General features: G+C 32.4%; 1 protein-coding gene across 1 annotated transcript; it reads left to right on the top strand.

The window, feature by feature from the left end:
- Window positions 1–3,619: 3,619 nt before the first annotated feature.
- LOC112003697 (RING-H2 finger protein ATL38) lies at window positions 3,620–9,401 on the top strand. Its single transcript, XM_024035903.2, has 3 exons — window positions 3,620–4,462; window positions 5,336–5,433; window positions 8,680–9,401. Exons 1-3 carry the CDS (start codon window positions 4,304–4,306, stop codon window positions 9,107–9,109), a joined length of 687 nt encoding a protein of 228 aa, XP_023891671.1. The 5' UTR covers window positions 3,620–4,303; the 3' UTR covers window positions 9,110–9,401.
- The last annotated feature ends 1,001 nt before the right edge of the window (window positions 9,402–10,402 follow it).

Genomic DNA, 10,402 nt, shown 5'->3' with positions numbered 1-10,402 from the left:
AATTCCTTATGATCAGACTTCTTCCACGAACCATTAATCTGCATGCCTTCATTAGTATTTACCTGTCTTCGGACTATTTGATGTCCTCGGGCACGGCCCACGGCCCAATACCTATATCTGGGCTCTTCATCCCTACATTATTAATTCAAATAACATAGTTTAATACTGTTTTTAATACTAAAAATCAAATTTAAAATATATCTATAATATACATAGAATGAAAACACTTAGACTTTTTGTTGACTCATTCTAATGTTACTACATAAGCCTTTGAAAACCCAAATTTTTTCATGTCATCATTCTAATATATATATATATATATTTTTTGGTTAAAATTCTATAAAAGCTTAAGACTTTTTGTAAACTTCTTCTAAACGGAAAATTGATGCTGAAAAATTTCGTTGCATGATCTTTATCTCTAACACATTCTATATACAAATAAAAGGCAAGAGAATATTGTTCTATATTTTTTTATCTATATAAAAATGAGAGAGAGAGAGAGAGAGAGAGAGAGAGAGAGAGAGTATTAGGATGGTGCAAACAGAGTTGCAAACAATGGTGTCGACCCACACATAATCCTTCAGTTTATTTAATTTGAAGGAGAGTTTATTTAATTTGAAGGAGAGTGAGGTGAATAAATATGATTGAAAATGTAAGGGCAAAAACCTTTGACGTTGAGCATTGTAGCATTTTGTAATCTTTTGAATAATAATGCAAAGTCATGTGTGGATTTTTTTTTTCTTTTTTCTTTTTCCTGTGATTTTTAGCTGCCATGCTTAACAATTTAGCTAAAAAGATAATTTGAAGAGTTGAATAGGAGCAATTAATTTGAAGGATGGTGAGCAAGGACAGCTCCACATTGTAGCCAGGGTGGTTACAAGAACACTCTAACCTGGAAAAATAATTATTATTATATATAAATTTTAAAAAGTTTATGCTTTTTTACCTTTTAAAAAACTTTGTGACCACCTTAAATTTTTTTAAGCCCAACATAATCAAACTTTGGACAAAATTTGACAACAAACTTGGTTGTAGACTAAGGTTACAACTCTACTAAATATATATTTTTTTATTAGATGTGAATTTTTACAAATCCACCATTGAATTACATTTTTTTTCTTATATCCTCTATGCTTGCAAAATTTCAAGAAGATCAAATATATATCAATAATTATGTCATCAATCAAATGTTTAAATTTTGAGTTTTTGTAGTCTAAAATTATACATAAAAATAAGTTTATGAATTGAATAATAAATAACATTTAATTGGCATAAAATTTGACATATGTTTTAAGAACATACAATTCAACGGTTAGATTTTTAAAATATGTAATCATATTAATTTATTGAGTGAAAATTGTAACTTTAGGCTACAACTAAGTTTGTAGCCAAATTTTGTCCTTAAACTTTATTCCCCTTAACAATATATTAGGCTCCTATAAACAATAAGAAAAAGACAAGAAAATTTTTATTTAACTAAAATTTTGAAAGAAATGTTGTTTGCAACATTAATAATGAGATTATCAAGTAACGATTTCAAAACAAGAAAACTCGTTAAAAAAGTTGTAAGATTTTATGTATTTTGCTTCTTTTTTTTTTTTTTTTTTTTTTTTTTTGGGTCAATATATGAAGTTCTCTTTAATGACCACCCTGCAAAAAGTTCTTGGAACCACCACGACAGCAAGGTCAATAAACATGATTTAAAATGTATAGGCAAAAGCTACCGTGTCAAGTGTTGTAGCTTTTCTCTTATTTTTGAATAGTGATGTAAGTTCATGTGTGGGTTTTTCTTTTTTCTTTTTTTTTTTTTCTTTTTTTGTGATTTCTAATTATAGCTAAAAACATTGTTTGAAGAATTTTTGAATGTGAGTGCTTTTAAGTATCCTAGCTTTGTATAACGAGGGAAAAATCTCTCATACACCAAGCGCATAAGATCATTCTCTCACTAACAGGTGGACTCCACACCTTACCTTGAGATGATGTGAAAAATATAGATAAGAAAAATATGGTGTTTATTCCATATATATTATTATTATTATATTAATGAAGTTTTTAAATCCATGGTATGGTGTAGACCCATGACACTTGCAGCTAGGATGTTGAATAAACCTTTAAAATAAATTGTGATTTAACGTGTATAAATTAATTGAATTTTGTGTGGTCATGGCTGCGGTGATGGTGGCTAGGATTTGGGTGAAAAAAGTGTGGCTGTGGTTATATGGGAGGGTGTAGGGTATAGCAGTCAGTTTAGCTCATTAGAAGGCAGCAAATTAAGACGAATTCTTGACGATAACATGTTCATCCAATCCCTTTGGCCTTAGTGTTGCGATTGCAGAAGTTTTGAATCTTTTGATACCAATTTATTGCGTAAAATGATTTTTAAAAGCATTTTCACACAAGATTTGATTGTAAAAATTATTATGAGTTTGAGAAAAAAAAATCACAAAAAAATAATAAGATTAATGTAAAAATAAAACTATAAATAAAAATAGGCACCACCATACATAAGAAAAGAACATTAAGGATTCAGGTGATTTGGCCTTAAGCCAATATCCACAAGCAGTGATGACAAGAAAATTTCACTAAAAATTTAAGGATTTAAGGAGATTACAATTAATGGTACAAAGTGTTCTCACAAATCCCAAACCCGAAATATACATAAAAAGCTCTTTCCTAGAAGCATATAAGAAGAGAATTTATCAAAGGTACTATTCAACTTCTTTTAACAATTGAATAATTCAACAACACAAACTATCCAAACAAAGACGAATTTAACATATAATTTGATAAATTAGTACTAATCAAACCAAGATTAGTTTTATGTGGATAATCAAATATCGTGGGACATGTGTAAAATTTAACCAAAAAAAAAAATTATATATTTTATTTCTAATTGAAACTAGTCCAAGATTAACCTATAATTTATCGTCAATTAGAAAAAAAAAAAAATATATATATATATATATATTTTGTTCAGATTTTGACACGAGATATGCACTCCTTATTTTGAAGAATGACAATTTACCCCCTTTGAGCGAAAGAAGATAGAAAGACCCCCAAAAAAGAGTTCGGGAGGAGGGGGGGAATTCCCAACTTTTTCCATAACACTCGGGGTGGAAGCAGAAAAAAAAAATCGTCATTTGCTAAAGGGTGAAAGAAAGAGTGCACAATGATGTTGATTTATTTATATATTTATTTTTTTCAATGAAAGCAACCCAACATATTCTATTGCCTTTTTTTTTTTTGGGTGCTTTCTTCTGCCTAGGAGAGCATAACAACACTGCTTAAGTTGCTTACAAATGCCAAAAACTTAATGCATCCCACATTCAGAACTGTAGATTTCACTAGAAGAGAATAAATACTAGTTAATAATACTCTAGGGGTAATTTTTGCTTCAAAGGTTAAGGTTCAGACCATATTGTAAGTTTACGCAATTTTATTGTTCCACATAGAAAAGAAAATCTCCATTTTCATGCCATATAAAGGATGAGTCAATGAAAAAGAGTACCACTACCTCGTATTAAAATATTTGTTTTTAAAATGAGGTGATAAGACCCTTTAATTAAAAAAACCAAAACTCTTTTAATTACAATTAATTAAATTTTCTTTTTTTAAAAAGCCAAAGAGAGAGAGGAAAAACAAAAACAAAAGAGAGAGACAAATGGATTCCTTTCCATGTTACACTGCATTTGGATCTGACATCTGAAATCTCCCCCCCATAAAAATTAAATCCCACAACACTCCACAAATCTCTCTCTCTCTCTTTCTCTCTTTGATAAATGGGTTTTCTCAGTGAAACTCAACAGTGGCTCTGCCAAATCCCACCATGGCTTTCTTCTTCCCCAGAGCCTTCTCACTCTCTGCAACAATAAAACAGTCACCGCCTCTTTACCCTTTCCTTTACTCAAAGAGCTATCTATAAAAAAGAGTTAAATCCAACTCTTAAGTCTTACCATAAGGGGTACAAAAAAATATATACTATATATATATATATATATGTTACATTTCTAAGCAAACCAAACCAAACCCAGTTCCTCGGGATTTTCAACTATTTACCTTCGATTAAGACACTTTGTTTTTGTCAGTTATAGAAATCCCGATCTGGGTTTTTTATGGGACGACCTTACAGTTGTTGTCACTCTACTATTCCTCACTCTTCTAGTCTTTGTAAGACTAGAATTCTGTTTCACTCTATGGCTTGCAAAACAGACTTGACATAAACATAATTGGTGTAGCTCTGTAACATACATACATATATATATTTTTTTTGTGAAAATTTAGGCTTTGCAAGAACTCGGAGAAGATGATATCTACAGGTTTAAACTTGGTGATGACTGTGATAGGCTTCTCAGTGAGCACTATGTTCATCGTGTTTGTGTGCACGCGCCTTGTCTGTGCTCGGATTCATTTCAATACTTCAAGGCGCTCCTTTCCTGTGGCTTCCAGATCTGATCTTGGTCTTGTAAGCTCAGCTTTTTATTTTTTTGTTTTTACGTTATTACTTAAAGTTTCTTTCTTTATTTTATTAGTATTATATCTTTTGCCCCATTTGCTCTATTCAATTCTTTTGTTCAATTGTAGTTTTCTGTTTTCTGTTTGACTTGTTCAGTTGTTTGGTTGCACAAGTTAATATTTTTATTTATTTTATATATATATATATATTTTTTTTTTTGAGGAACTTAGTTGAACATATATTTTGCATTATGATAATTGCTTTTTATTATCGCAGCAAGACACCAATTGACTTTTGGCGTACGCAAGATTTGAACCCATTTTAGGATTTTACTGGTTGAACTAAGTGGAACTCATTTTTGCACAAGTTAATTACTTTAGTAGTTTTGTGGAATTATCAAAAATCAATTGCTGCAGATTTGATCATTTGTGGATATCCTCTAATAAATGAATTTCTTGTTTGTTGTATCATTTGGTTTCAGATGATGAAATTTTGGTTGTAATTATCATTATTATTATTTTTCTGTAAATTATTATGGGATTTTGCAGACAATCTCATATGGCTTGATCTCTTGGTGTTTTGATACTTCTTGAGTGTATTGTTTAGTTTTGGTAATTACATTTTGTAATTTGGTTGAGAATCTGAACTCTGAACTTAACACTTCATGAAGCTGCACAAGAGTTGAAATATTTGTTTGTTATGTTTTGGATTAGTATTTTGTTGAGTTTCTGGGAACGATATAAATTCAATACGTTATAAGTCCAGCTCGGGTCTTTTATGATTCATTTATTTTTATAGCAGTGTTGGTATCTTTAATAAAATGCTCTGCTCTGTCTGTGCACTTACATTGTTCAATTTTTTTTTCTTTTTGTAATGGTACAGCTGGAGCGAGGTTTACACGGTCTTGAACCTGTAGTTGTAGCCAATTTTCCGACAAAGAAGTACAGTGATGAATATTTCTCAGCTTCAGAAGATGCTCAGTATGTTGTTTCTTTCATTGTTGAATTCTTCAATGTACTGGATTTTATCTGTCCCTCTCCAATCCTATTCTATATAGGTGATTATTCTTTCATTCTAGATGATTGTGTGTCTACAGTTTGCAGGGTTTGTTATACTTTTTCTATTGCTCCTACAGTAAAAGCATATATCACTTTGTGTGTGGACAAAATGTGCTACATGGTGCGTGGTTTATCTTTACTGTTTTTAGCGTAATTTATCAATTATGCTGAGGCATGGAGAGTTTGAGTGAATTTTGGTTTGGGACGATAGTCTAAAACAAATTTTCACCAATCTTTTCCTTATGCCAGTAAATATTGTAGCTATTTGGTGTATATAAGAGAATGATCTTGGAAATCCTTTGGTAGTGAGGTGGCTCCAAAAATGCACCCTTCCATCAGTGTTGGTGATTTCAAAGAGATAAAAGTGAGAAGAAATCACACAAAAGGGACTGCAATCAGTAAGAAATATGATCAAGTAGAGGATGAACAGTTGTTGTAAAATGAAACGCAATGTCAGTGAGTGGCTTTGTGGGAGAAATTGTATGTAGTCATCCATATTTTATATTATTTATGTTGCCGCTCCTTTCAGCAAGATTATGAGCAGACCAATGCATAAACCTAGATTGAACTGCAAATGCAACGTGTTAGAATCATGTGGTTAAATGATTAAATTTACCATTTTCCATAAGCTTAAGCTTTTGAGAGAATTGGTAATTTAACACAACATTAACTTTCTCATTGATTTACCTCCATTTGATGTTCTCTCTCTCTCTCTCTCTCTCTCTCTCTCTCTCTCTCTCTTTTAATTAATTTTTTTTTTATCAAGTAATATGAAATTTTATAAATTAAAGATATTTAAGTATATAGGAAGTGTACATAGGGTTTCCCAAAAATTTACATCTCGCCTGTCAATTTTGTGATGGACATCTTTGAAAGAATGTGGTTTGAGGAAAAGATATGCTGGTTTTGGGAGGACTATCTCATACGCAAGAATCACCTTTTGCCATTTGCTTAACTATTATTTGTAGAATAATGTGGTGATGCTGTAAAATACTAAGGACATTGCCTTTGGTTGCAAATAAGATACCTTTTGTAAGCCTTGATGATGATTCAGTTTAGTAATTCTATTATTATGACAATTTGGGAAATTTGTAAACCTTGATGATAGTTCTATTATTCCCTTGGATTGGTTTTGTCTTGTGGATTCTCTGCATGTAGGTGGACTTCTATAGGAGGCTTATTTTGTGTAGTTAAATTTTGTTATTTCATTTGAGACATTATTTTTTCAGGATTGGGGGTTATGCTGGATATCTGATGTGTCTTGTTAAAAGGATATTTAGTTTGGTGGGTTAAATTCTGGATGGAAGTTTAGGTTGTGGAAACATGTCATATGCTCTATGCAAGCTTTAGTGGTATTATATGGAGATTGATGGAGACAGATTAGGCTTTTTTAATCACTACTATTGGGACCTGTATGGCATCATTAAAAGCAACCACATCATATGTTGGTGGAGCACTACAGGGAATATTTTAACCATGTAGCTTATCACTTCAATTCTTCCTCTCCTAGCTTTTTGTGTGGATTATTCACTGAAAGAATATTGTCTACAACGCATAACCAAAAAAAAGAAAAAAAAAAAAAGAAAAAGAAAAAGAAAGACTGATGACGATTACAGTATAATGTGAATCCTTGTCCCATTGCTAGCAATAAGTTGAAGGATATTAGGTCTTGATTATTCTCTGGTCATTTGGGACTTTTTCCTTCATGCCCTTGATAAGGTAGTATTTGAATGTTTTATGGAAAAATCAGTGATCTGCTTCTAGTTTTGATTCAATGAAGCTGGACCTGCTGAGGACATGATGTGTCAGAACCTGACACTAGTTGCAAAGATTCCATTTCATAGAGATGGGGTGCTTGAAGTTTAAGCATGCCCAATTAAGAGCTTGATTTCCGTTAATGGGGAAGCTTAAGCAGTAATAGAGGAGATTGGCAAGTAGGAGGATGGCTTTCTGTGAAGTTCCTCTTTATCTTCTTTAACCTCCGGTCAGGGTCAAATTCTGTATTTGGTCTAATAATGGGGCTTGGGCATCCCTTTGTAAAGTCATGCACATTATAATTCCTTGAATTTTTACTTAATAAAAAAAATTGAAAATTTCCTTTGATTTTGGGTCCTTTAGCGTTGTTTACCATTCTCAATTATTATTTGAACTTTTTGTAAATCAAATTTTTTTTCTTTCCTCCCATTTCTGGAAGTTTCTATTGGCATATATCTGGACCATCAGATTGTAATGAGTATCCGGAAAAGGCAACATGGTTTTTGCTGTCAAAAGTTTAACAAAACATAAGATTATGACAGTGATTCTATCAAGTCAAACATACTGATATATAATTAAAACCAAGCAAGATAATTGTAACCACATCCTCTCTAATTTGACAATTTAATCTGTTCTGTATAAAGCAATGTTCTAAACAAATGTTGATTTATGCATTGATGTTCTGCACTAGGCAAAACGGAGATAGAGTTAAGTATATCCTTCTTACCCATGCCTCAGTGTGTGATGAAAACACACAAACCTCTAGATGGTGCTTTTACGTCTTAAGCACACAGAACAAATCTTGGCATTAAATTGTGTAATCAATTCAGTCTGCTTTTGTTATATATTTTGTTAATTTGATATGGTGGTACTTATAAAAGGTCATAAATAGTATCCTTCAATGTTGAGGGGCTTTCTCTCCTTCATTCTTCTTTGTTGCTTTCCCTGAAATATTGTTTCTGTATATGTTTTTGTGAATCTAAGACTGCAATGTTTTTCTCTTCTTGTTATGATGTAATGCCTGGCACTTTTGAGTTGCACTATAAAAAATTGAAGAAAAGATCAACAATCCACTTTGTGCTCATAAAGAATTATGGAAGAAGAAAGAGTTCAATAATACATATGACTTCCTCAGATAACGTTTCTTTAGCATTTTCCTTATTTCTTCTTCTTGTTTCTGTTCTATTCTTTTCTTTTTCCCTAGTATTTTATTAAGATATAAGATGGTGGCACCCTAAATCTTTGGTACCTTGTACCAAGACATTTGTGCTGTGGTGTTCTCATAAGCAACTTGTAGGAGTGTAATATTAGATTTGGAAGTTTGGTTTCTCGTGAACAGTTATTTATATTTCTTTTTTCCTCTCATTTCCTGCTAATGAATCCTGCTAACTAAATATTTTACAAATGTGGCAGATGCACAGTTTGCCTTGCAGAATTCCATGGCGAAGATATATTGCGTATCCTTCCCTACTGTGGGCACTCCTTCCATGTCACCTGCATAGACATATGGCTGCAGCAACATTCGACATGTCCTGTTTGTCGAATTTCATTGCGCGAGTTTCCTGAGAGAAAACGCTTAATGCAACCCTTGTTCAGTTCAGCTGTTCGATCTCACTACAGTGTTGAGTCCTTCAATGGCCGTTCTTATCCCTGTCTAGCTACTGGGAATGGGTTTCCACGACGAACCCATGGCAACCGTGAGAGGGGCCCAACTCAAGGGGGTCAGTTTTCACCAGAGGGTGATAGAGCAGAAGCTGGGGAGAATGTCTCCCCATTAACTGAAGGTAACCAGATCATCAAGGGTTCAGAAACCAAACATGTAGAAAGCCCATCAAATCCCTAAATTAGTCAATTTCTTGGAATCCAAGCTTGCATTCATCAGGACTTGAGATAATTGGGAGTTGAAATGGGTATGTCCAAAGAATTAGAGAATTGTATCCATTGGAACTGTGACCTCAGAAGTTGATTGTTTTTTTTTTTCTTGTGGCTTACTGTATATATTGCGACAATGATTTGTTTTAACCCCCCTCATTTCTTCCCTTTGACAGTGGCTAGCATTGGCAGTTTTGTAATTTCAGTTGTATAACTAGTAGTCTAGAATTAGTTCAAGATTGTTGGAGGTGATAGTTTCTTCACTTTGTCACGTGCATGCACCATTGCACCCCTACTCTTTGAAAGCACATGTTCCATCTTTTCTCTTTTGGGGTCAGATTTCAGCTAGTTCTTCTACGACCACATTTTGCCGCAATTTTTGTCTTAACTTTGATGACATGTGACTACGATTGGTAAACCATTACTATCACATGAGATTACTTTTTCACCGCTATTCATAATCGCATGTGTTAATGATGCGGTAAAAGTTGTGATATAGATTTTCTCACTGTTTCAGCCAAAATATATATATATATATATATATTTTCTCACTGTTACCTTGTCTTTTAGTATGAATTATTACATTGGATTCTCTAATCTGTACTGCCTGTCTTTTCTGTTGGCTCTGGGATATTCTGTAATTTGTACTGTAGTCCGGGTTTGAGTTTTGCTAATGTTTCTCATGGGGGTGCACTTTGCCAAAAAAGTTAGATTATCTTTTTCTTACTTTCATTGTCAAGAAAAGTGCATATAATTATTGTGCTTTTGGTTTTCGCCGGATGAGAAAAGGGATTAGAATATTTTGCATCAATTTGTTTAAAAAATTTTTGCCTAATTTAACTTAAAATCAATTTTTTCTATTTTATACAATTATTTTGTAAAACACTCAAATCAAATAATTTATTTTATTTAAGCAGTCATTTTTATTTACTTATCATTTCACCTACCAACACTTTCTCTTTCTCTCTCTTCCTTTTTTGGATATTAAGGAGAGTTAAGGAAAGAGAGAATTTGATGAGGGTGAAAGAGGAGAGAGAATAAAGTATTAAAAAAATAAAATAAAAAGTTATAGTAAATAATGTTCCATCAAATGTTATAGTAAATAATAAAATTATGGATCTATGAAAGTAATATGCAGTAAATCGCAGTTTGTCATATAAAATTATTGTGACAAAAATTAAGAAATTTTATGTGATACTAATGTAGGGGCCTTTTTTTGTGTTGTGCGTTGGATTGGGTTGCCTCCTACAGTAGTGGGCTCGAG

The sequence above is a fragment of the Quercus suber genome, unplaced genomic scaffold (assembly GCF_002906115.3).
Source record: "Quercus suber isolate HL8 unplaced genomic scaffold, Cork oak 2.0 scaffold_23, whole genome shotgun sequence".
In the NCBI taxonomy this organism is placed as follows: Eukaryota; Viridiplantae; Streptophyta; class Magnoliopsida; order Fagales; family Fagaceae; genus Quercus; species Quercus suber.
This window is presented reverse-complemented; position numbering and strand designations above follow the sequence as displayed.

What these genes read in the sequence shown, in the direction of transcription:
- LOC112003697 (XM_024035903.2), top strand. Translation starts at nt 4,304, where the DNA reads ATGATATCTACAGGTTTAAACTTGGTGATGACTGTGATAGGCTTCTCA. An exon ending in CCAGATCTGATCTTGGTCTT is followed by an intron (nt 4,463 to 5,335) that starts GTAAGCTCAGCT and finishes GTAATGGTACAG; the next exon opens with CTGGAGCGAGGTTTACACGG. An exon ending in TCAGCTTCAGAAGATGCTCA is followed by an intron (nt 5,434 to 8,679) that starts GTATGTTGTTTC and finishes CAAATGTGGCAG; the next exon opens with ATGCACAGTTTGCCTTGCAG.